This window comes from Schistocerca nitens, chromosome 7 (assembly GCF_023898315.1).
Source record: "Schistocerca nitens isolate TAMUIC-IGC-003100 chromosome 7, iqSchNite1.1, whole genome shotgun sequence".
Classification (NCBI taxonomy): Eukaryota; Metazoa; Arthropoda; class Insecta; order Orthoptera; family Acrididae; genus Schistocerca; species Schistocerca nitens.
This window is the reverse complement of record NC_064620.1, coordinates 150145143-150169670: the sequence shown is the minus strand read 5'-3', so window position 1 is coordinate 150169670 and position 24528 is coordinate 150145143. Positions and strand designations below refer to the sequence as shown.

The 24528-nt window shown below is 39.8% G+C and overlaps 1 protein-coding gene across 1 annotated transcript in view; it reads right to left on the bottom strand.

The window, feature by feature from the left end:
* Positions 1 to 14528: 14528 nt before the first annotated feature.
* The window catches only part of LOC126194947 (UDP-galactose transporter senju), an 86435-nt gene continuing 76435 nt past the window's right edge, over positions 14529 to 24528 (bottom strand). Inside the window, exon 6 of the mRNA XM_049933335.1 lies at positions 14529 to 17320. Within this exon, the coding sequence (XP_049789292.1) occupies positions 16835 to 17320 (486 nt within the window). The 3' untranslated portion in view covers positions 14529 to 16834. The remainder of the gene's footprint in view (positions 17321 to 24528) is intronic.

Genomic DNA, 24528 nt, shown 5'->3' with positions numbered 1-24528 from the left:
CAGGATGAGTGAAATTAAGAGTCACGGGGCTGGTGGTGGAGGTGGACCTAGGGCTAGCAGAGACTGAGACCAGGTGGATTATGGGCTCAATGGATATGCTGCATGGACAGCTCCCTTTCATAATTCGGAGGAGGTGGTGTCATGGGAAAGTATCAAAATCATTCTGAACGCATTCTCAGAAAATTATTTTGAACAATTAGTTCAGGAGCCAACTCAAAGTGTGAATGATTGTTAAAACATACTTTACCTCTTAGGAAAAAATAATCTTGAGCAAATAGTGAGCATCATGATGAATACTACGATTAGTGATCAGTAGGTTGTTGTAATGAGACTGAGTACCATAACATCCACACCCACCAAAAATAAATGCAAATTCACTTGGTGCCTTACTAAGAGACAGTCCCCACTCTTCAAATCTGGCTACATAAGTGTAGACCAGATGTTATTGAAATTCAAAGCAGTAGTATCCATGGAAATTGAGAGACACATACCATATAAATCAATAAGAGATGACACTGATTTCCCATGGTCCACAAAACAGGTCAAGAGCATTGTTGCAGAAGCAATGAAAAAAGCATCAAAAATTTAAAAGCACACAAAACCCCCAACATTGGCGAAGTTTTACAGAAGCTTGAAATTTAGTGTGAACTACAATGCACGATACTTTTAATAGTTTCCATAATGACATCTCTCGAAACCTGCCAGAAAATTCAAAGAGACTCTGGTCATGTGTGAAGTACACCAGAAGAAAGACACAATCAAACCTTCACTGCATGATATCAATGGCAATGTTACTGCCAGTAAAGCAGAGTTACTTATTACGGTTCTCTTAAACTCCTTCACCAAAGATGATGAAGTAAATATTCCAGAACTCAAATCAATAACAACTGCCAAAATGAGTAACTTAGAACTCGGTGTAGCAAAGCAGCTTAAATCACTTAATAAAGACAAGGCCTCCAGTCTAGACTATACACCAGTTCATGATCCTTTCAGAGTATACTGATACAGTAGCTCTGTATTTAGCAATCACATACAACCACCCACTCATCAAAGGATCTGTACCTTCAGATTGGAAAGCTACACAAGAAAGTTACCAATGAAAGGAAATAGGAGTGATGCATTGAATTACAGACCTGTATCACTAATGTTGATTTGCAGTAGGATTTTGGAACATATACTACGTTTGTACATTATGAGTTATCTCAAAGAAAATGACTTATCGAGAAACAGCCAACATTAATTCAGAAAATATTATTTTTGTGAAACACAACTAGCTCTTTATTTTCATGAAGTAATGAGTGCTATTGACAAGAGATGTCAAATTGATCCCATGTTTTTAGACTTTCAGAACACTTTTCTCACTGTCCCTCATAAGTAACTTCTAATCAAATTGCTTGCCAATGGAGTATCGTCTGAGTAGTGCGACTGGATTTGTGATTTCTTGTCAGAAACATCACAGCTCATAGTAACTGACTGAAGGTCAACAAGTAAAACAGAAGTAACATGAGGGGCTACCCAAAGAAAACCAAATTTATTTTTTAAATGCTGTATATTTTCAAACTGTTTACAAAACAACCTTTCCCCTTCAAAGTACTCTCAATTACAAATAATAGATTCACCCCACTGGTGATTCCACTGTTTGAAACATTCTTTGTAGTCAGCTTTAGAAATGGCTGACTGCTCCTCCCAAGTTTCTTTTTTTTCCTTTATTCTTTTTTTTTTCAAATCAGTGTCCTTTCATGCTCCTTTTCATGTGTGGAAATGAAAGAGAGTCGCACAAAACCAGGTAAGTTGAGTAAGGTGCACGAGGCAGTGGGACCATGCCATTTTTTCCAAAAACTGTCTAACAGACATGGCTGTGTATGCAGGTGCATTGCCATGGTGGAAGAGCCAGTCCCTGTCTGCCACAAATTGTGTCTTTTTGATGATCCCTGTTGTGCAATCTTCTTAAAAGTTCAAAGTAAAAAGTTCAAAAAGGTGGCCAAAACACACATAAAAGAAGGTTATACTTATGCAAGCTTTTGGAGACAGTGGCTCCTTCTTCAGGCAGAAGGGTTGATGCGGAAGGAAGAGGGGTGAAGGAAAATGACAGAAGAGGTCTAGGAAAAGGGGTAGAGTTTGTAAAAGTCGCCCAGAACTGCAGGTCATGAGAAATTTACCAAATGGGATGCCTTCACAAAAGAAAACGAAGTAAATATTCCAGAATTCGATCCAAAACAGCAGCCAACATGATTAACGTAGAAGTAAATATCCTCGGAGTAGTGAAGCAGCTTAAATCACTTAATAAGAGTAAGTCTTCTGGTCCAGACTGTATACCAATTAGGTTCCTTTCAGAGTAAGCTGATGCATTAGCTCCATACTTAACAATCATATACAACTGTTCGCTCGACGAAAGATCCATACCCAAAGACTGGAAAGCTGCACAGGTCACACCACTATTCAAGAAAGGTAGTAGGAGTAATCCACTAATACAGGCCCATATCGTTAACATCAATATGCAGCAGGATTTTGGAACATATATTGTGTTCGAACATTATGAATTACCTCGAAGAAAATGGTCTATTGACACAAAGTCAACATGGGTTTAGAAAACATCGTTCTTGTGAAACACAACTAGCTCTTTATTCATATGAAGTGCTGAGTGCTATTGACAAGGTATTTCAGATTGATTCCATATTTCTGGATTTCCGGAAGGCTTTTGACACTGTACCACACAAGCAGCTTGAAATAAAATTGTGTGCTTATGGAATATTGTCTCAGTTATGTGACTGGATTTGTGATTTCCTGTCAGATAGGTCACATTTCGTAGTAATTGATGGAAAGTCATTGAGTAAAACAGAAGTGATTTCTGGCAATCCCCAAGGTAGTGTTATAGGCCCTTTGCTGTTCCTTATCTATATAAATAATTTGGGAGACAATCTGAGCACCTTTCTTCGGTTGTTTGCAGATGACACTGTCGTTTATCGACTAATAAAGTCATCAGAAGATCAAAACAAACTGCAAAACGATTTAGAAGAAATATCGGAATGGAGCGAAAAGTGGCAGTTGACCTTAAATAACAGAAAGTGTGAGGTCATCCACATGAATGTTAAAAGGAACTCAAACTTCGGTTACATGATAAATCAGTCTAATCTAAAAGCCGTAAATTCCACTAAATATCTAGCTATTACAATTATGAACAACTTAAATTGGAAGGAACACATAGAAAATGTTGTGGGGAAGGCTAACCAAAGACTGTGTTTTAGTGGCAGGACACTTAGAAAATGTAGCAGATCTACTAAGGAGACTGCCGACACTACGCTTGTCTGTCCTCTTTCAGAATACTGCTGCGTGGTGTGGGTTCCTTACCAGATGCAGAACATTGAAAAAGTTCAAAGAAAGAGAGCACATTTTGTATTATCGCAAAATATGGGAGAGAGTGTCACAGAAATGATATAGGATTTGGGATGGACATCATTAAAAGAAAGGCGTTTTTCGTTGCGACGGAATCTTCTCACAAAATTCCAATCACCAACTCTCTCCTCTGAATGCAAAAATATTTTGTTGACACCGATTTACATAGGGAGGAATGACCACCAAGATAAAATAAGGCATGTCAGAGTTGGTACAGAAAGATATAGGTGTTCATCCTTTCCGCGCACTGTAAGAGATTGGAATAATAGAGAAATGTGCAGGTGGTTCAATGAACCCTCTGCCAGGCCCTTAAATGTGATTTGCAGAGTATCCATGTAGATGTAGATGGAAAGATTGATTGTTGGGGACTGCACCGGATGGGATTTGGAAATCTGATACCTTAAAGATGAAATAATAATATGCAAGACAGAATAATAATACACAAGGCAGAGATACTGCTAAAGCATTGTGTATGAGTTAATAAGAGTGAAAAGCTGAGTGCATTGTATGTAACAGAGGTGTGAGGGGGACGGCAAAAAATAGACAGGTAAGAAAATGAAATATGTGGAAAACTAAAATGGAATGAAGAAAGGAGTAGTTACTCAGAAGAAATGTTGAGACAGAAGAAATTAATGTAAATTAAGGTTGGAGGAGTGGCAAGAACCAAGGACATACTTTAGAGCTAGTTCCCACATGCGGAGTTCTGAGAAATTGGTGTCTGGGGCATCAAAATGGCATGTGTAGTGAAACAGGCACCAAAGTTACAATTGTAATGTTGTAGAGCTTGCTGTGCAACAGGATATTACATGTTGCCAGTATACACCCTCTGCCTAAGCCCATTCATTCTAAATGATAATTTGATGGTAGTCATGCTGATGTAAAAGGCTGAACAGTGTCTCAATAAAAGCTGGTATATGACATGTCATTTCACAAGTGGCTCTCCCTTTGACAGTATATGTTTTGTCACTTACAGGGCTGGTATAAGTAGTGGTAGGAGGCTGCATAGGGCAAGTCTTGCAAGCAGATATGGTCACAGGGGTAGGAGCCATAGGGCACGAAGATGGGTGCAGAAGGAGCATATGATCTGAAAAGAATATTTTGGAGATTAGGAGGGTGACAAAAAGCTATTCTAGGTCTGGTGGGCAAAATCTCAAACAGAATGGATCTCATTTCAGGGCATGATTTGAGGAACTCATGGCCCTGTTTAAATAGCTGATTAACACATTCTAGACCAAGATAACACTGAGTGAGCAATGGTCTGCTCTGAAGTTGTTTTTTGGAGGGATCAGCAGTACCAGGATTAGATGTGATGGCCTGGGAAATCTGCTTTTGAACTAGGCTGATGGGGTAATTATGTCCAGTGAAGGCTGAGGTGTGAATGGTGGTGTATTGCTGTAAAGAGTCTGCATCTGAACCAATACATTTGCCTCAAATGCCAAGGCTGTGAGGGAGGGAACATTTGACATGGAAAGCATGGAAACTGTCAAAATGTAAGTGCTGTTGTTTGTTAGTAGGTTTAATGTGGAGCATAGGAAGGAGCCATCCTCGTTCCCATGGTCATACCCCTGGTCTGTTTGTATGTCTGCTCCTCAAAGCTGAAGTAGTTGTTGGTAAGAATAAAGCTGATTAAGGATGGCACAGATTTGGAATCAGGTGGGCACTGACTGACAAAATGTTCAGAAACAGACAGACCATGTGCGTAGGGGATTTTGGTGTAGAGGGAGGTGGCATCAATAGTGACAATAGTGTGGTGGGAGTTAGATGGGCACAGACTTCAGATGACCTAGGAAATTATTGGTATTTTTTATATAGCAGGGAAGGTCTTTGTATTATGAGTTGCAGGTGCTGATCAACTAAGGTAGAGATACGTCCAGTGGGTACTTTGAAGTCAGCTTTTTGTCACCCTCCCAATCTCTACAGTATTCTTGTCAGACCCTATGCTCCTTCTCCCAGCCCTATGGCTCCTACCCCTGTGACCATCCCTGCTGCAAGACTTGCCTACGCACCCTTCTACCACTGCCTATACCATCCCTGTAACTGGCAAAACTTATACTATCCATGGGAGAGCCACCTGTGAAACAACACGTCATTTACCAGCTCTTATGTAGACACTGTTCAGCCTTTTACATCAGCATGACTACCGCCAAATTATCAGTTAGAATGAATGGGCATAGGCAGAGGGTGTATACTGGCAACACACAATATCCTGTTGCGTAGCAAGCTCTACAACATGACAATTGTGACTTTTGTTCCTGTTTCACTACACATGCCATTTTGATGCCCCAGGCACCAGTTTCTCAGAACTCCACAGGTGAGAACTGGCTCTAAAGGATGTCCTTGGTTCTCGCCACTCCTCCAACCTTAATTTACATTAATTTCTTCCATCTCAACATTTCTTCACAGTAATTACTCATTTTTTCTCCACTCTAGTTTACTTTTCTACATCTTTCATTTTCTTACCTGTCTGTTTTTTGCTGTCACCCTCACACCTCTGTTACATATAATGCACTTAGCTTTTCACTGTTTCTAACACGTACATGACATTTTAGCAGTATCTCTGTCTTTCCTATTATTAGTCCGCCTTGCATATTATTATTCCGCCTTTAAGCTATCAGGTTTCCAAATCCCATCCGGTGCAGTCCCCAGCAATCAGTCTTTCCTTCTCATCCTGTCCAGTAAGTCTCTCCACAGCCGAGATACTGGGTGGCTTTTCTGATCTCTACCCCTTTTCCTAAACCACACCCATGCTTCTCGTTCACCCCTCTTCCTTCCCCTTCAACCCTTCTGCCTGAGGAAGGAGCCACTGGCTCCAAAAGCTTGCCTATTTATAACCTTCTTTTATGTGTGTTTTCTGCTGCCACTTGTTGAATAGATAATTTTTCATCTATCCACATCCATTACATTGTCAAAAATGAATTGTTATCATTGTTACAAATACAAGGTTTGATTGACAGTCTAACATGGGGGAAAAAAACTCCAAATGAACTATGCCCATAGCATCAAAAAAGCAAATCAGTGTTGTTTTGGTGGTTGATTTGACTTGATGACATTTTTCTGAATGGGGTAACAATGACATCTACCACTGGCTTGACTGTTGCTTTGTTTCTGTGTTGTACCCATAGCACCATGACTCATCACCAGTAATGACCTTTAACAGAAAATCTGAATCAGTTTCAAGCTGTTGTTTCAAGGTATGACCATGTTTCAGCTCAACATTCCAGAAAGATTTTCACTCTGCAGTGGAGTGTGCGCCGATATGAAACTTCCTGGCAGATTAAAACTGCGTGCCGGACCGAGACTCGAACTTGGTTCGAGTCTCGGTCCGGCACGCAGTTTTAATCTGCCAGGAAGTTTCATTTCTTTTGATTGTCAGTGAGAACACGATGAACGAACTTGGCAGCAACCTTTTGCATTCCCAAATCTTCCATTAACATTTGCTGAACTGAGCTCCAAGATAACCCACTAATCTCTGACAGCTGATCAATTGTCTGTGAGCACAAGCTCTCAAATTTTTTTCAATATTTTCATCAATTCAGGCAGTTGATGGGCATCCAGAATGAGGTTTGTCATCAATCAACATGTCGTCATTTTTAAATAGAGTAAACCATTCGTACACTTGAGTGTTTCCCATAGTGTCATCTTGGTGAACCATTTTCAACATTAAAACAGTTTCAGCACCATTTTTACCAAATAGAAAACAAAATTGCACATCTGCACATTGTTCACTTAAATTTGCCATGATAAAAATGAAACAAAAGCAAAAGAGTGCTAGCAGAAACAATCAGTGCTGATGAAAATAACAAGTCAGGTCAACAGCACAGGTAGCACTGAACTGGCAATAAGTTGCGCTATACACCCCTAGCAGCATAAATGTGTACTACACAAGCTCTACCCATGGAAATGTTATTCCAATCGCACCCCCTGTTAAGTGTTACAGGCCCTCTGCTGCTCCTGATCTACATGAAAGTTGTACTAGACAATCTGAGTACCCATATCAAATTGCAGATGATTCTGTCATTTACTGTCTTATAAAGCCATCACGTGATTAAAAACCAATTGTAAAATGATTTAGACAAGATACCTGTACGGTGCAAAAGGTGGAAACTGACTCTAAATAATGAAAGGTGTGAAACTGTGCACATGAGTATTAAAGGAATCCACTAAATTTTGGTTACAGGATAAGACACACAAATCTAAGGCTGTAAATTCAGCTAAACACTTAGGAATCACAATTATGAATAACTTGAATTGGAACAATATGTAGATAATGTTGTGCGTAAAGCAAACCAAAGACTGATTTACTGGCACAACATTTAGAAAATGGAACAGGACTACTAAAGAGACTGCTTACACAACATTTGTCTGACCCCTTTCAGAATAATGCTCATCAGATAGGACTGATGGAGGATATTGAAAAAGTTTTTTAAAAAAAAGGCAGCTCAATTTTTCTATTGTGAAATAAGGAAGGGAATGTCAAGGATATGATATGCAAATTGGCATGGCAATCATTGAAACAAAAGTTTTTTACTGCAGCAGGGTCTTCTCATAAAAGTTCAATCTCAAACTTCTCCTCGAGTATGAAAATAATTTGCCGGCACCCACCTCCATAGGGAGGAATGATCATCATAATGAAATACAAGATATCACAGCTTGCACAAAAAGATTTAAGTGTGTGTTTTTCCTGCACACTGTTAGAGGGTGGATCAGTAGACAAACAGCTTGAAGGTGGTTTAATGAACTCTCTGCCAGGCACTTAATTATGAATTGCATAGTAATCATGTAGATGTAGATGGCATGGATTGTGAAGCAGCCACTGAGACTGAGTATGTTGTGCTCAGCAGTGCATTCTGCCATTCAGTGTCCAACTCTGCTCTTTGCACTGTGGCAGTGAGCACTTATTCGGGTGGATGGGTGGTCATGCCCACATAAAATGCCATGTAGAAATTAGAACAGAGCAGGTATACAATGGAAGCATTTTCACAGATGGCCCTACCCCTTAGAGGATAGGATAAAACTATGGTGGGATGGAAATAGGATTTGGTGGGTGGGGGCACAGAACAGGTGTTGCAGCTGGGACTTCCACAGGGGAATGACCCACTTGGCAAGAAGTTGAGTGTAGGTGTGGTAGAGGGGTGGATTAGGAGATTGAATATATTGGGTGGGTGGGTGGGTGGGTGCACACCAATTTGGAAGGGTGGAAGCCCAGATGATGGATATGATTCAGTGGCAGTTGTTCCAGTCTGATGGTACTGGGTGATGAGGAGGTGCTCCTTTGCAATTGGGTTCTGGGAGTGTGTGGATATGACACAGCAGATCTGTCTGTGGACTACATTTGGGAGGAAAGGGGGGGGGGGTTAATGTCTATTGGTGAGCAACGTCTTTGTGAGACCTTCAGCATACTGGGCAATGGATTTAGGTAACTACTTTGTCGCAAATTTTGATTTGATTGTAACTTGGTTTGTCTCCACATAATGCAACACTTGCACTTCTTCATTCATTCATTTATTTTCAGTTTTCATGTTTTCTGCTATGCCACAATTGCACTATAACTCTGAGATTTGCAACACACATATCACATGTAATATTTCTCATACTTCCTCACACGTTTGCAATCATCTTTGAAGTCAATAGTCAGTTACCATCTGATGGCAGCCCAGTAAGCTGGAAACTGGTTCATAAGACAAGTATTTCAATAGCTAACTATGTATTTATTTAACCAAGCAGTAGCTGAATCACCCATAGACACTTAAAAAGTGAGAAAAGGGTGCCTTGATTCCGTGTCACATCATTTAAAGGTTCTTATTATATCATAAGGGTTCTCCACACCATAGTGAATTCTCAGAGTTGGAGATTACGTACAATTCTGTAATAACTTTTGTTCTGTCACATAGATAACCTCTGGTTCGATTAATACTTGATCCACAGATCATGAATACGACACTTTGTAATAATGTGGACTGTGACAATTTAACACAAGGTTTCTTTTGGTGGATGGATATGTGTGTGTGTGCACGATTGTATACCTGTCCTTTTTTCCCCCTAAGGTAAGTCTTTCCGCTCCCGGGATTGGAATGACTCCTTACCCTCTCCCTTAAAACCCACATCCTTTCGTCTTTCCCTCTCCTTCCCCTCTTTCCTGATGAGGCAACAGTTTGTTGCGAAAGCTTGAATTTTGTGTGTGTGTTTGTGTATCTATCGACCTGCCAGCGCTTTCGTATATATATATATATATATATATATATATATATATATATATATATATATATATATATATATATATATATAGAGAGAGAGAGAGAGAGAGAGAGAGAGAGAGAGAGAGAGAGAGGGAAACATTCCACGTGGGAAAAATATATGTAAAAACAAAGATGATGTGACTTACCGAACGAAAGCGCTGGCAGGTCGATAGACACACAAACACACACACAAAATTCAAGCTTTCGCAACAAACTGTTGCTTCATCAGGAAAGAGGGGAAGGAGAGGGAAAGACGAAAGGATGTGGGTTTTAAGGGAGAGGGTAAGGAGTCATTCCAATCCCGGGAGCGGAAAGACTTACCTTAGGGGGAAAAAAGGACAGGTATACACTCGCACACACGCACATATCCATCCACACATATACAGACACAAGCAGACATATTTAAAGACAAGACAAGACCCTTTGTCTTTAAATATGTCTGCTTGTGTCTGTATATGTGTGGATGGATATGTGCATGTGTGCGAGTGTATACCTGTCCTTTTTCCCCCTAAGGTAAGTCTTTCCACTCCCGGGATTGGAATGACTCCTTACCCTCTCCCTTAAAACCCACATCCTTTCGTCTTTCCCTCTCCTTCCCCTCTTTCCTGATGAGGCAACAGTTTGTTGCATAAGCTTGAATTTTGTGTGTGTGTTTGTGTGTCTATCGACCTGCCAGCGCTTTCGTTCGGTAAGTCACATCATCTTTGTTTTTACATATATTTTTCCCACGTGGAATGTTTCCCTTCTTGCCATAGCAAATTTCACAATTATTACTGCATAGTATTACAGTCACAACTGTTTGTGATGAAACATAGCTGAGGAATATGCATTCCACTTAATTTTAGAATTAATTTTTGTTAAAGCAAGGTGATTTTAGCAGAGAGTAATTATGGAACATTACTGAAAAATTACAAGGAAGAGAATTTTCAGCAGAAATTTTATGCCCATTCTTTATTGGTTCCAATTTTTGATGAATAAATATTTCAAAATAGTATTTACATACATACAAACTTTGTACATAGTTATCTGGTAACAACAATGTGTTCATATAAAATCATCTTTCAAAAGTAATTATTACAAAATGTTACATGTTGACTAGGAAACGGCTGTTAATTGACAAGATTTTAAACACAAATAGGAAATTGTAAATAGACAAATTATTTCCTTAGCTTTTTTTTGTATTTAGAGGTTTGAAAAATGAAGCAAAAAGCTTCACAGTAAAGTAGATTGTATAACACATTTTCTGTATTGATCCAATTCTCATACCCAAGTCATCAGCTAACTAAAAGGCAAGGTGGTGGTGTTTATGTTTTTTTTGCAGAAATACAGCCCCAAGTTCTGGACAATGCATCCATTACATAGTTTTGGTTTTAACAATGTAGTGAAATTAAAGTGGTCAAAAGGTAGAAAAAATGTTTTAACTGTTGCACACAAGAAAAACTTCTAAATGAAGGGGAAAAAAAAAATTGAACAATCTGGGCTGTGAACGATACATTTTATTTCAGCTGTGGCACATACCCATGTCTTTACTTTTAACAATTTAATAGCAGTTGTGTATGTACAACATTTCTGTAGATAACATTTCAGAACTTTTCAATACTATTCTTTACAAGAGGAGATGCCACTTGTTGTCTGCAGTACAGAAATACAGCAATCAGTGACATAAAAAAAACAAATGTGAATTGCAATGATTTTAGCTGGTAGTAGAGCTAAAAGAAATTTAAGACTTATAGCTACCTGTGACTGAGAACAAAGGGCACATTTTGTTTCATTTATCATAACCAGTGCTATGTAGTTTCCATTTATTTAATATTTTACTTGGTTACTTATTTTGTCACAGAAGTTATGTTAGTGATTTGGATAATAATGAATTGGATGGTAAATTACACCTATTGAGAATTAATCTTTTGCAGTGACTAGTCCGAATGCACAAAAAAAGAGAAAATTCAAAAGCAAACAACAAATAGCTGTGCAAATATATTCAATATATGCATTTGATTTTCGATCTTTTCTGCTCTTGATCAAACTGAGTAAGGTATTTTCTGTCAGGACTAGAATACAGATTGAATAGTAGACATTGCAGCACACAGGTGCCAAATGAAAAGCAATACACACTTTTTGTTCTATAAACAGTTTGTGGTCCCTTCTTTTTCATGAAGGGAATTTGTGATATGACACTAAATAATACGAAATACATGGCACGATTTTTTTCTAGTGGCCCCGTGTGCTTAAGGGCTTACAAGGAAATTGGAAAGGTCTGGATACGAAAGAGCAACACATGGATGGCCATCATTAATCAGGAACCTTCATGTAGTTTCACATACATTTAGACCAGAAAATGTCTAACTGATTATGAGTGAATCACATAAGAAGTAACACCACTAAGTTATAACGGTAAGGCCGAATCTACAGGCTCATCAGAAGACACAAAATATATGTGCACCTCTATTATTTGCAGTGTTATTTTAAAGCAGCAAGTTTTGCAAGAAATGTGCTTTAACAAGAATGGGCTAACTACAACATGTCTAATAAAATGTAACTCACTATAGTAAATCATGCAAAATAGAAAAGGAAAATGATGAGGGTGGTTTAAATGAAAGATGTACTGCTACACTATCAAAAGTAAAACCACTAATAAACTAATGAACTTAAGAGATGTCCAGCAGATCACAGCTTCAATGCCAATCACTGTTACTTAAAGCAAAAATCACTCCAATGTAAGAAATGATGAGATATCTCTTATCCACTGATAAGAATAACTTTGAGAATTTGTTACATTGTTTAATCTAGGAATTTACATCAGAGATTGTGCACTTCAGAGGAGTGTGGCCAGACAGGGTTTACTGCTACAACTCTGCCTGTCATGAAAGACTGTGACAGAAGAGAACATTACACAACAAAGGAAATGATATCATTCATTAGTTGCACCTGCTGGCACACTTTTATTTGTACCACAGAGCAAACAATTAACATACCTTCATGCAAGAAAAAGACAAAGAGGTGTGAGTCTGTAGCTTACAAAAATTTATATGAAGAAAACAATGCAAGGAAGTTCCCTATATGTTTGGGGCATTATTTCTGAATGCTATTAACGTCATTTGGCAAGTCAACAGCAATACGAGTAGTTGGTAGTTTACTAGCACTGCTTTATCTTTCACTGTTTACGGCTGGCAAACCAAATACATATCATACAGCAAAGAGAGATTCCCGTGCAAAAACATCTGGCAGCAACTCTATACATTGTCTTATACTATTACAAAATAAATGTTTCGCAGAAATTTATGACTGTGATGAAAAGCCATTTCTGTCACTAAGAACAAACAGTCTGAATGTTTCTTTACAAAACAAGGGACTTATGTCTCCACATTATATTTTCACTGTGACTGTGTGCCAGCTTTATAAATTAAACATGGAGCACATTTTTAAAGGCAGCACTGATTAGAGCAAGATACAACTGTGAGACAAGAGACAACCAGAATATCTCTGTGAAGATGAAGAGGATTCAACATTGCTGAGTAACTGAAGAAAATTTGATTTAGTCTTACATTCAGAACAACTAATTATAAAATTACAATATGGTTACAGAGTGCATATAATTTCACATCTGTTTACATCCCATAATGAAAAGAAACACGAAAAAAATATCACAGTTGTAACATCACAGAGAAAATAGTACATATCAGTTTCAAATATACAATCACAAACACACAGCACTTATCGTTAAAATTACAGGGAGACGGAAAGGCTGGAAAGAATGTTGTTTCAGGAGGTACACGCACCCCTGAACTGTTTCGTGGTCAAATCTCCCAGACAGTCACCCCTCCCCCCCTTTTCCCCATCCCTCCAAACAGCACAGCTCTGACTGCTGTTCTTACTATTCTGGTTACCTAGTAGCAGCTAGGGCTTGAATACCTCAGTACATTAATTTCTCACATCAGGCACTGAAATATAATCATCTCTCACAAATATCCTTTCCACACAATCCACTTGTCACCTTCTGCCACTCTCCTAACCTTTACAAGATTCTTATCAGAACATTCCTCATTCCCAGACCACCAATACCACCTCAAGGTTCCAGCTCCTACTACTGATTATGTTGCTTAATCTGTTCTTTGCACCCACTCACTATCATCCTCCGAGACTCCTAACTAGTTATGTTCTGCCATGGCTTTCTATATTGGGATGATGAACACCAAAATGGTAGAGGACGTAAATGGACACGAAAAACTATCCGTGTTGCGAATGTCAAGTACCCAATTACTAAGTCTCTCTCAGAGGACCAGAGTGCCTGCTATACCCCATTTGGATCCCTCTACCCAGCACCAGTTTTGCCACATCCAGAGACAGGAAGTCACTCTCTAAGATATCCTCTCATCCCGATGCCCTCCTGGGCTAACACCCCTTGCATGTACTGATGATTTTTAAAGTTCTATCCCACCTATTATTTACTTAAAATTACAAGACAGAATGATTGGCCAGCACTTACCTCAATAACAGTGCTGACAGACACCTACAAAAGTACAAGAAACTATCCTAACTTTTGAAACTATTAATTCCTTCCACAGGGAGAAAGTGACTTGCCCTTCCTTTCTCTCTTTCCCCATCTTATCCATCTTACCTTCTCAAAGAATAAACTAACCATTACAAATGCTAGGATAGTTTCTTGTGCTTTTATATGTGTCAGCAGCACTAATAATTTTGCCTCATAAAAGTAACTACCAAGCAGCCATTATGTCTCATAATTCTATAGTCTTCTCAGGTGAATTTTACTTTCAGTGCTATTATGTCTTAAAATTTTTCACACTTTCACCCCCCCCCCCTTTTCGCTCTGCCTCTGCCATCCATAACAGATGCATCACACCACTGCCATCCCCCCCCCCCCCCCCCCCCCCCGGTTACTAACTGCATTACTCTGGCCACATTTTGTTTTCCGTTCCTTTTTTCCTTCCTCTGTCCTCTGGCCATACTACTCACTCTATCATGCCTATAATCTCTGAGCTGAAGGTAGCACAGTTCTACCTCTTACACTTTATAGTTACATTTTCATCGTCTTTGTCTTTCTTTTTCTCTTGAAACTTATGTCGCTCAAAAAGGAACCTATTGTCCTAATGCTAGGAACATGCATCTACAGGCAGTACTGGGCTTTGCCTATCTTGAAGGTGTACACTGAGTCTCTTTGTAATTTTACCAATTTTCTGAATTGAATTTTTCATTTTATACAACAATTCTTTAAATTATAATTTGGTTGTTTTAAAAATATATTAGATGGTAGGAAAATGCATATATAAAAACATCACATATAAATAAAAATTAACATTAATTTACTTGTAAGTTACTCTTAAATTTACAGATGATTTAAGTGCTCTGGAAGCAGAGAGACATATAGCACAATAACTATAGCAATCACAGCACACACAAAATTTTCAAAAACTGCTAAAATTAGAAAAAAAGTCAGATATTCATGAAGCCAACACATCAAAACAAGAATACTCTTTCATTTAAGCACCAAACATATACTTCAATGGTAAAATACACTTAAGTAGCATAGCTATAGAAATTACTACAGCAACAGAATCTTCTAAAGCTTCCTGATTGTTGTTACAATACAGATAATGAATGGCAAGACTGACCAAATATGAAATTTAAAATAAATAATTAAATTTTTATCTGAGATTATCATAAGGTGCAGAACCACAAATGAAGTTAAGCATGTCAGCCAAGGTCACTTCTTAGTGATTCTTTTTAGTCTTACCACCTCATGGCACAAAGTAAAAGATTGTTTCTGTGCAAATCTATGCAACTAGGATTCAGCAGGAATCAGATTATACAAATGTCAAGAACAATCTGAAAATATTATTTTTAATCTGCTGCATTATGCTGTGGTTCACAAGGCAGCACTTTCAGCATATTATTTACTTTATTTTATTTTATGAAAATCATAGAATAAATCCTTGTAAAATCAGACAAAGAGAAGAGATTTCAAAGAAAGCCTTATCAAAAGTGAAACATTTTGTTCTTTTGATCAAAACAAATAATAAATGTGACCAATATTGGGAAGAGTCTCCCAAAAACTGTGAAACATTAAATGTAAACATACTTCTGGAGTACAACATTAAATGACGATTCTGTACTGTAAAAATACTCGCCAAAAAGTGGTTTGAAACTGATATCTTTATATTATGTTTTCATATTTTGTAGGTTATTCTGATGTTACAAACTTTAGGCCATTATATTTAATTCACAGCACAAGGGTTCAAAGAAAAAACATAGCTCTTCTATTAGTTAGTCCACTGACATTTCTGCTCGAGAAACAAGTATATGCTGAGACAGTATCCAGCACCTTTCATAACTTCACTTCACCAAGGCCACAAATATTCATTAGTTCTCTGATATTGTTACTATTATAATTACTATTTCAAGTTATTTGAAGTTTTTGGAATATGGCTGAAGAAAATTAATGAATTAAAAAATGCATCAGTAATGAACACCTGAGCCTTATATCAATGCAAAATTATCTTGAAATGATAATCTTTAAACACATTATAACCGCCATAACTAAAAAGATCAAGTACAATAGAGGCTAAATGCTTATCAATCTTTGGGCAAGTTCATGGAAATGTTCCATCATTTCATGTCCTAACGTATTTAAAAGCTTATACTTTTCTGCTTGGTAGCATATAAACCAGTAAATATTCTGGTGAAATGATGACTATACAAATCTTGACATTAGTTGCTAACATTGACCAATTTGAAAGATAATGTTTTAATGTTTTTGTTTAACAGAATAGAGTACACCACAAGAAATGGTTGGAAAATATGAAAAGTACGGAAATTCTTCTGCTCCCATTGTTCCTTGCACTTGTATTGTTTCAGCATATAAAATGTTCCACATTTATGTTCACCATAACAACTGTATATTATGTGCCATTGATTACGGTCACAAGTTAACTTACAGCAATCCTTTATAAAATTCATGAGTATAAAGATACAGGCTTCTAAATTTATGTGGACCATTTCTTATAACATAAATAAATAACGAAAGTTAAATCTATATAAATATCACAGACTATAATTATGACTTAAATTCAGAAATAAAAAGCCAGTTGCCAACGCAAGTTAACCTACAGAACCCCTTGGTACATTCTGCAAGTACAAAGGTGCATCCTTTTAAATTTATATGGACCATTTCTGAAAATATTAATAAGTCAGGCAGAAGAAACATCTAACAGATCTTCCTCTTCCTCTGTTTGCTTGTCTTCTTTCTGTGACTGATTTACAACTGGATTTTGAGAATAGAGTATAACAGCATACGATACAATGGAGATGGCAATAACAGTGTTCACATATATTGGTATTCCAAATATTAACCAACAGAGTACTGCTGTAAACATTAATTCAAGCGCACTTGCAAATGTTTTCAGAATAGAATTTAAGTTCTTCAAAAAGAAGCTAGTAATAATACCAATAGCTGCATTGTTGAACATTATAATCATTACTTTAAATGTAAACACCGATGAAAGTGCTTCCCATGTGAAAGCACTATAAAGTTGTCCTTGCACCAGAAGTATACCTCCGTTGCATATAATTGAATCCACATACATGAACACATTCTGTACAAACACATTGACATCTGCACCATCTGCCTTCAGAAGGTATTCATTGTAAACACCAGCAAATGAGGAACACACGGTCTGAAACAAAAAAATAATAATGAGCACAAAAAATTACAAAGCCATTATCATTACTGAGTCCATAAAGAAAAGGAAGACACCCCATTGTTAATGTTGTAAGAACACCTTCAGCTGTGTTCCATAAATCACAGAGGTATGTGATGGAGAAAGCTTTAATTGCACAATATATCAAGATTACTTATCGCTCCATTCACGGCTGAAGCCTGAGAAGACTGCTTATGTTTGTTCATGTGAACTGCCATTAGTCAATTCTCTGATCAACTGCAAGAGCACTGTTGTTGCGGTTATTTATTGCTCTTGCATTTCTTCTAGAAATAAGATCTTTACATTTTTAAAGTAGTTTTTTTTATTAGTTAAAATGGCTCTTCCTTTGAGCATGGTAGTTCATATTTTTCTGCATTCCTGTGGTAATTTCCATATTTTCAAGTTTTTCAGCAAGTTAATACTGTAATTTTACTCAAAGTTTAAACATATTTCCTTAGTTGTCTTCTTAATGTGTCCAACCTCAGCAATGAGTTACCAACCGGACTACAGACAGGACATGTTTTAGCAAATAATTCATTCAACCAGACCAGCAAGGGAATACCTGTGTTTGCATTGGGAAACAAACACGTGTATAAAAATTTGTGCACAGCTTGTCCTTAACACAGTTTGGATGCATTCCATGCAATGATCAACCAAGAACTACACTAAACACACCTAAAGCAGATATCAAGAAAAGCTGTCAAAACATTGTATAAAATAACATTAACTAAATTAGAGAAGGGAAGTTGCTACTCACCATACAGCAGAGATGCTGAGTCGCGATAGGCACAAGGAAAAGATTCACACAATTATAGCTTTCGGCCATTAAGGTCGCGCACCCACGCACCCACCTGCGCGCCCGCCCGCACACACACACACACACACACACACACACACACACACACACACACCGACTGGGTAGGGGTAAGGAGGAGGCTGGGGCGGGGAGGGGAGGGGAAGGGATAGTATGGTGGGGGTGGCGGAGAGTGAAGTGCTGCCATAGATAGAGGGCAGAAGAGAAGGTGGGGGGAGGGGGGGAGGAAGTAGTGGTAAGGAGAGAAATAAAAAGAAATTAAAAGACTGGGTGTGCGATGAAATGACGGCTGTGTAGTGCTGGAATGGGAACAGGGAGAGGCTGGATGGGTGAGGGCAGTGACTAACGAAGGTAGAGACCAGGAGGGTTATGGGAACATAGGAGGTATTGCAGGGAAAGTTCCCACATGTGCAATTCAGAAAAGCTAGTGTTGGTAGGAAGGATCCATATTGCACAGGCTGTGAAGCAGTCACTGAGATGAAGGACATCATTTTTGGCAGCGTGTTCAGCAACAGGGTGGTCTACTTGTTTTTTGGCCACAGTTTGTCAGAGCCATTCATGCAGACAGACAGCTTGTTGGTTGTCACGCCTGCATAGAATGCAGCACAGTGGTTGCAGCTTAGCTTGCAAATCACATGACTGGTTTCACAGGTAGCCCTGCCTTTGATGGGATAGGTGATGTTAGCGACCAGACTGGAGTAGGTGGTGGTAGGAGGATGTATGGGACAGGTCTTGCATCTAGGTCTTTTACAGGGATATGAGCCATGAGGTAAGGGATTGGGAGCAGGGGTTGCATAAGGATGGACGAGTGTATTGTGAAAGTTCGGTGGACAGCGGAATACCACTGTAGGAGGGGTGGGAAGGATAGTGGGCAGGACATTTCTCATTTCAGGGCACAATGAGAGGTAATCGAAACCCTGGCGGAGAATGTAATTCAGTTGCTCCAGTCTCGGATGGTACTGAGTTAGGAGCAGAATGATCCTCTGTGGCCGGACTGTGGGACTTTGGGAGATGGTGGGTGCCTGGAAAGAAAAGGCATAGGAGACTTGTTATTGTACAAGGTTGGGAGGATAATTACGGTCAGTGAAGGCTTCAGTGCGACCCTCGGGATATTTTGAGAGGGTCTGCTCATCACTGCAGATGTGACGACAATGGGTGGCTAGGCTGTACGGAAGGGACTTCTTGGTATGGAATGGGTGGTAGCTGTCGAAATGCAGGTATTGCTGGTGACTAGTAGGTCTGATATGGACACAGTTACTGATGTAGCCATCTCTGAGATTGAGGTCAACATCTAGGAAGGTGGTTTGTTGGGTTGCGTAGAACCAGGTGAAGCAAATGGGGGAGAAGTTGTTGAGGTTCTGGAGGAATGTGGATAGGGTGTCCTCACCTTCAACCCGGATAGCAAAGATGTCATCAATGATTCTGAACCAAGTGAGGGGTTTAGGATTCTGGGTTCTTGGGAAGGATTCCTCTAGATGGCCCATGAACAGGTTGGCATAGGATGGTGCCATGCGGGTGCCCATAGCCGTACCTTGGATTTGTTTGCAGGTAATACCTTCAAGGGAGAAGTAATTGTGGGTGAGGATATAATTGGTCACTGTGACTAGGAAGGAGGCTGTTGGTTTGGAATCCATAGGGCGTCTGGAAAGGTAGTGTTCAATAGAAGTAAGGCCATGGGCATTAGGAATATTAGTGTACAGGGAGGTGGTATCAACAGTGACGAGCAGGGCACTGTGTGGTAAAGGGACAGGAACTGTGGAGAGTCGGTAGAGAAAATAGTTGGTACATTTTATATACGAGGATAGGTTCCGGGTAAGAGGTTGAAGGTGTTGGTCTACGAGAGCAGAGATTCTCTCAGTTAGGGCACTGTAACTGATCCAGGGCCTAAGGATTTGAGTAATGACTGGAGATCCTGCTGGATAACTGGAATAGGGTCACCTTGGCAAGGTTTGTAGGTGGAAGTATCTGACAGTTGACAGAGCCTTCTGCCAGGTAATCCTTGCAGTTCAAAACAACAGTGGTGGAGCCTTTGTCTGCAGGTAGGATTATAAGGTCGGGATCAGTTTTTAGATGGTAGACTGTGGTTCTTTCTGCGGATGTAAGGTTAGTTTGAATGTTGAGGGATTTGGGGAATGTTGGTGAGGCAAGGTTTGAGATTAAGAAACTCTCAGAGAAGTATCAGTCCTTTCCAAAGGCCTCACCTTTTGCCCCACTTCCAAATTAAATCATGCAGGACTTGTTATAGACCTTCTCTCCTTCCCCTAGTCCCTACAGTGGAAACACTTTTTAGCCACCAACCCAACTAGCCAGACTCAACCAAAGACCAGTATTGAACCTTGCCTAACCCAGTTCACTCCTCTATCCAACCATGATCCACCCCCACTGCCTCTAAACCATCCCCTCTTAACTTTCCACAGTTTCTTAACCTCGAACCTTGCCTCTCCATCATTCCCCAAATCCCTCAACATGCAAACTAACCTTACATCTGCAGTCCCTCTCAAAATATACCGAGGGTCTCACTGAAGCCTTCACTGACTGTAATTATCCTCCAAACCTTGTACAAAAACAAGTCTCCTGTGCCTTTTCTTTCCAGTCTCCCACCATCTCCCAAAGTCCCACAGTCCGGCCACAGAGGAGCATTCCCCTCCTAACTCAGTAACATCCAGGACTGGAGCAACTGAATTACATTCTCTGCCAGGGATTCGATTACCTCTCGTTGTGCCCTGAAATGAGAAATGTCCTGACCACTATCCTTCCCACCGCTCCTACAGTGGTATTCCGCCGTCCACTGAACCTTCACAATATACTCGTCTATCCTTACACAACCCCTGCTCCCAATCCCTTACCTCATGGCTCATACCCCTGTAAAAGACCTAGATGCAAGACCTGTCCCATACATCCTCCTACCACCACCTACTCCAGTTCGGTCACTAACATCACCTATCCCATCAAAGGCAGGGCTACCTGTGAAACAAGTCATGTGATTTACAAGCTAAGCTGCAAGCACTGTGCTGCATTCTATGTAGGCATGACAACCAACAAGCTGTTTGTCCGCATAAATGGCCACCGACATACTGTGGCCAAAAATCAAGTGGACCATCCTGTTGCTGAACACACTGCCAAACATGACTGCTTAACAGCCTGTGCCACATGGATCCTTCCCTCCAACACCAGCTTTTCTGAATTGCACAGGTGGGAACTTTCCCTGCAATACAGCCTATATTCCCGTAACCCTCCTGGTCTCAACCTTCGTTAGTCACTGTCCTCACCCATCCAGCCCCTCCCTGTTCCCATTCCATCCCTACATAGCTGTGATTTCACCGCCACACCCAGTCTTTTAATTTCTTTTTATTTCTCTTCTTTCCGCCACTTCTGCCCCCTCCCCCCTTCTCTCCTTCCCTCAGTCTAAACTGCAGCACTTCACTGTCCGCCACCCCCTGTGTGTGTGTGTGTGTGTGTGTGTGTGTGTGTGTGTGTGTTGCTGACAAAAGCCTTAATGGCCAAAAGCTATAAGTGTGTGATCTTTTTGTTCTGCCTATCGCGACTCAGAATCTCCGCTGTATGGTGAGTAGAACTTTCCTTCTCTAATATTGTTACATTCCATCCTGAATTTTTCATTGTTGATAACATTAACTAGGTTGCAAAACTCAAACATTGGGAATCACAAATTTTCTTTTTCTTTTCTTGTAAATGTATCAAATTCTTTGGCTTTGACTAATAATTTTCAATTTATGGTTTGCCCGCCTGAGCTGAATCGCCAGCAAGCCTGACTGCCGTGCAGCTGGCCCAGGTTCAATTCCTGACCAGGTCGGAGATTTTCTCCGCTTGGGGAATAGGAGCTGTGTTGTCCTCACTATGGGACTGGAAGTTGTGTTGTCCTCACCATCGTTTCATCACCATCAACATGCAGTCACTCAGTATGGCATCAACTTATAACTTGCCATTTAGGGCTAAGTCCTGTCTATAAGGAAATTTTCAATTCAGACACGAACCTGGCAATGTATCCCATATGAATGTATAGACTTCATTAGGTGTTAAGACCACAAGAGATCAAAACTTTTCCAATGTAGTTACCTCATCTCAAAGATTTGAAAATACATGACAAGCTGTGTTTCAAATCAATGGTGTTCAGGTACCTATTTGATTCAAAGCAAGTCATAATTTGTCACATTAGAATAGACATAGAGATGTCAGTATTATATGGCAGATGTTCTGGGGATCAGTACAGTTGTCTCTTATAATTAATTACCGACAGTAATACCCTGTTTTGTGACACAGACAACAATGCAATGATTTAAATAAGGTACTGCACCAATTACCATTTTTTTTTTCACATAGCATAATACATTTCAGGACCTCACTCCCATTTTCAGCTGTAGTGGGAGTTACTTCACACATGCTCCAGAAAGAACACCAGGACTCTTGCTGTTTCTGTTGTATATTCATGACCTTGCAGACAGTTAGTAGTTACCTCCATTTCTTCACAGATAATGATCCAGTTATATACAATGAAGTACTGTCTGAAAAAAGTTGCACAAATATTCAGCTGGATTTTGGCAAGCTATGAGAGAAGTGTGAAGATTGGCAACTTACTTTAAATATAAAAAACAGAAGATTAATATTTAACATCTTGCTGACAATGGGGGCTGAAGAGATGGAGAACAATCTCAGATTAATGAAGGAAGGGGAATGACATTGGCTATGCCCTTTCAAAAGGACCATGCCAGCTTTTGCTTTGACGAATTAGGGAAACCATGGAAAACCTAAATGTGGATACAGATATTTGAATTGTAATCCTTTTATTGCACCACCCCACTCTGTGCTTTGAATGTTCATGTGTAAAACTGTGAACTTTACAAAAAGGAAAAAGTCAGCATCAAATAAAAGTATCATATCACTCCAATAACAATGAGTCACAACTAGAATCACTAAACACATGCAAGTATAGAGGTTTGGAGTAGGCTCAGCTGTAGGTAAAGCAGATGGCAGACTTTGGTTCATTGCTTGGTTACTAGGAAAAAGCATTCAATATACAAAAAGACATTGTTTGCAAAGTACTTGTGTAACATATCTAGATATACGAGAATATAAATACTGATGTATGTATGTATGTATGCATAAATATGTACGTACATGTGTTCCACAACTCCTTCTCCAGCAATGGATTGATTACATCCAAATTTGGTACATATACTACTTATCGTCTGGAATTAAGTATTGTGGGGTAAAAATCACTTAGTTCCCATAAGGTTGGGGATGAGAGTGAAGATGGATGGTATTATCTGACATGTAGGCTTCTCTGCACGAATGGCGTGTTGCGCAGATATTATCGGAATGTGTTCCTGGAGGTATACGTTGTGGACAGGCATGACTGAGCACAGAGAGGGGGCAGAGGAGACAGACAGAGAGAGTGGAGTGGGAGATGGGCAGACAGGGAGAGGTAGGAGGAGGATTAGGAGGTTTAATCTTGTGGTTTTGTAAGGGTAAATTCATTCAGTCTGCTGCGCAGTAGTTCCTCATTTGTTTTGTTTTAAAGATAAGCTTCCATTCATTTAATAAGCCAGTCAGTCAGACCACAGCTCTCAGCTGATGTACACCTACAGAGCAGCAAGTTAAGTGTTAATCTTTTCCTGTACTTCCCTCATTGCATATTTTTTAAATTTCGTGCATGTTTTTCTGTTTAAGAGGTTCAATCTCATTATCTCATGTTTTTGTATGGGCAAGTGCATTCAGTCTGTAGTGCAGTAGTTGCTCGCTAAACAACCAGGTACACAGCTCATTAATGCATCAGCATCCATTGGTGACGCATCAAGAGCGTAGTAAGTTGCATATCTGGGACTCTTTCTGCTTTTATAGTTTACTTTCTCAGTTTACTTTCACATGGTTAGGATGTGTGCATGCAGTGTGTGGATGCAGGAGGAGCCGGCTGCAGTTTGCGAACAGTTGGATGCACTTTCGACAACAGTAAGTCACCTTCAGGCTGTTGCCTCGGGATGTAGCATTGGCGGAGAGACTGGTGCACCGCATGGGGCACCTCAGGTGTTGCTTGTTTTGCCCACAAGCTCTGCTGCTGAGGCACCACCCAGTGTACCCGACACAGTGGATCCATCCACACCACATGGTGAGTGGCTGGTGGTAGCACATTTGCTTCGCTCAAGGCGGAGGAACAATGTGGAGACTGGCCATCTGGTCTCGCCCATTCACCCTATGAGTGGACATGCAGTCGCACATACACCTGCAGAGTAGATTACCAGTTATCGGAAGCTCCAATGATAGGCATGTTATGGAGCCCTTTAGGCACACACAGTTCAGAGCTGGAGAGAAAACCAATGTGCACTCGGTATGTCTGCCAAGGTGCCTCATCCAAGAT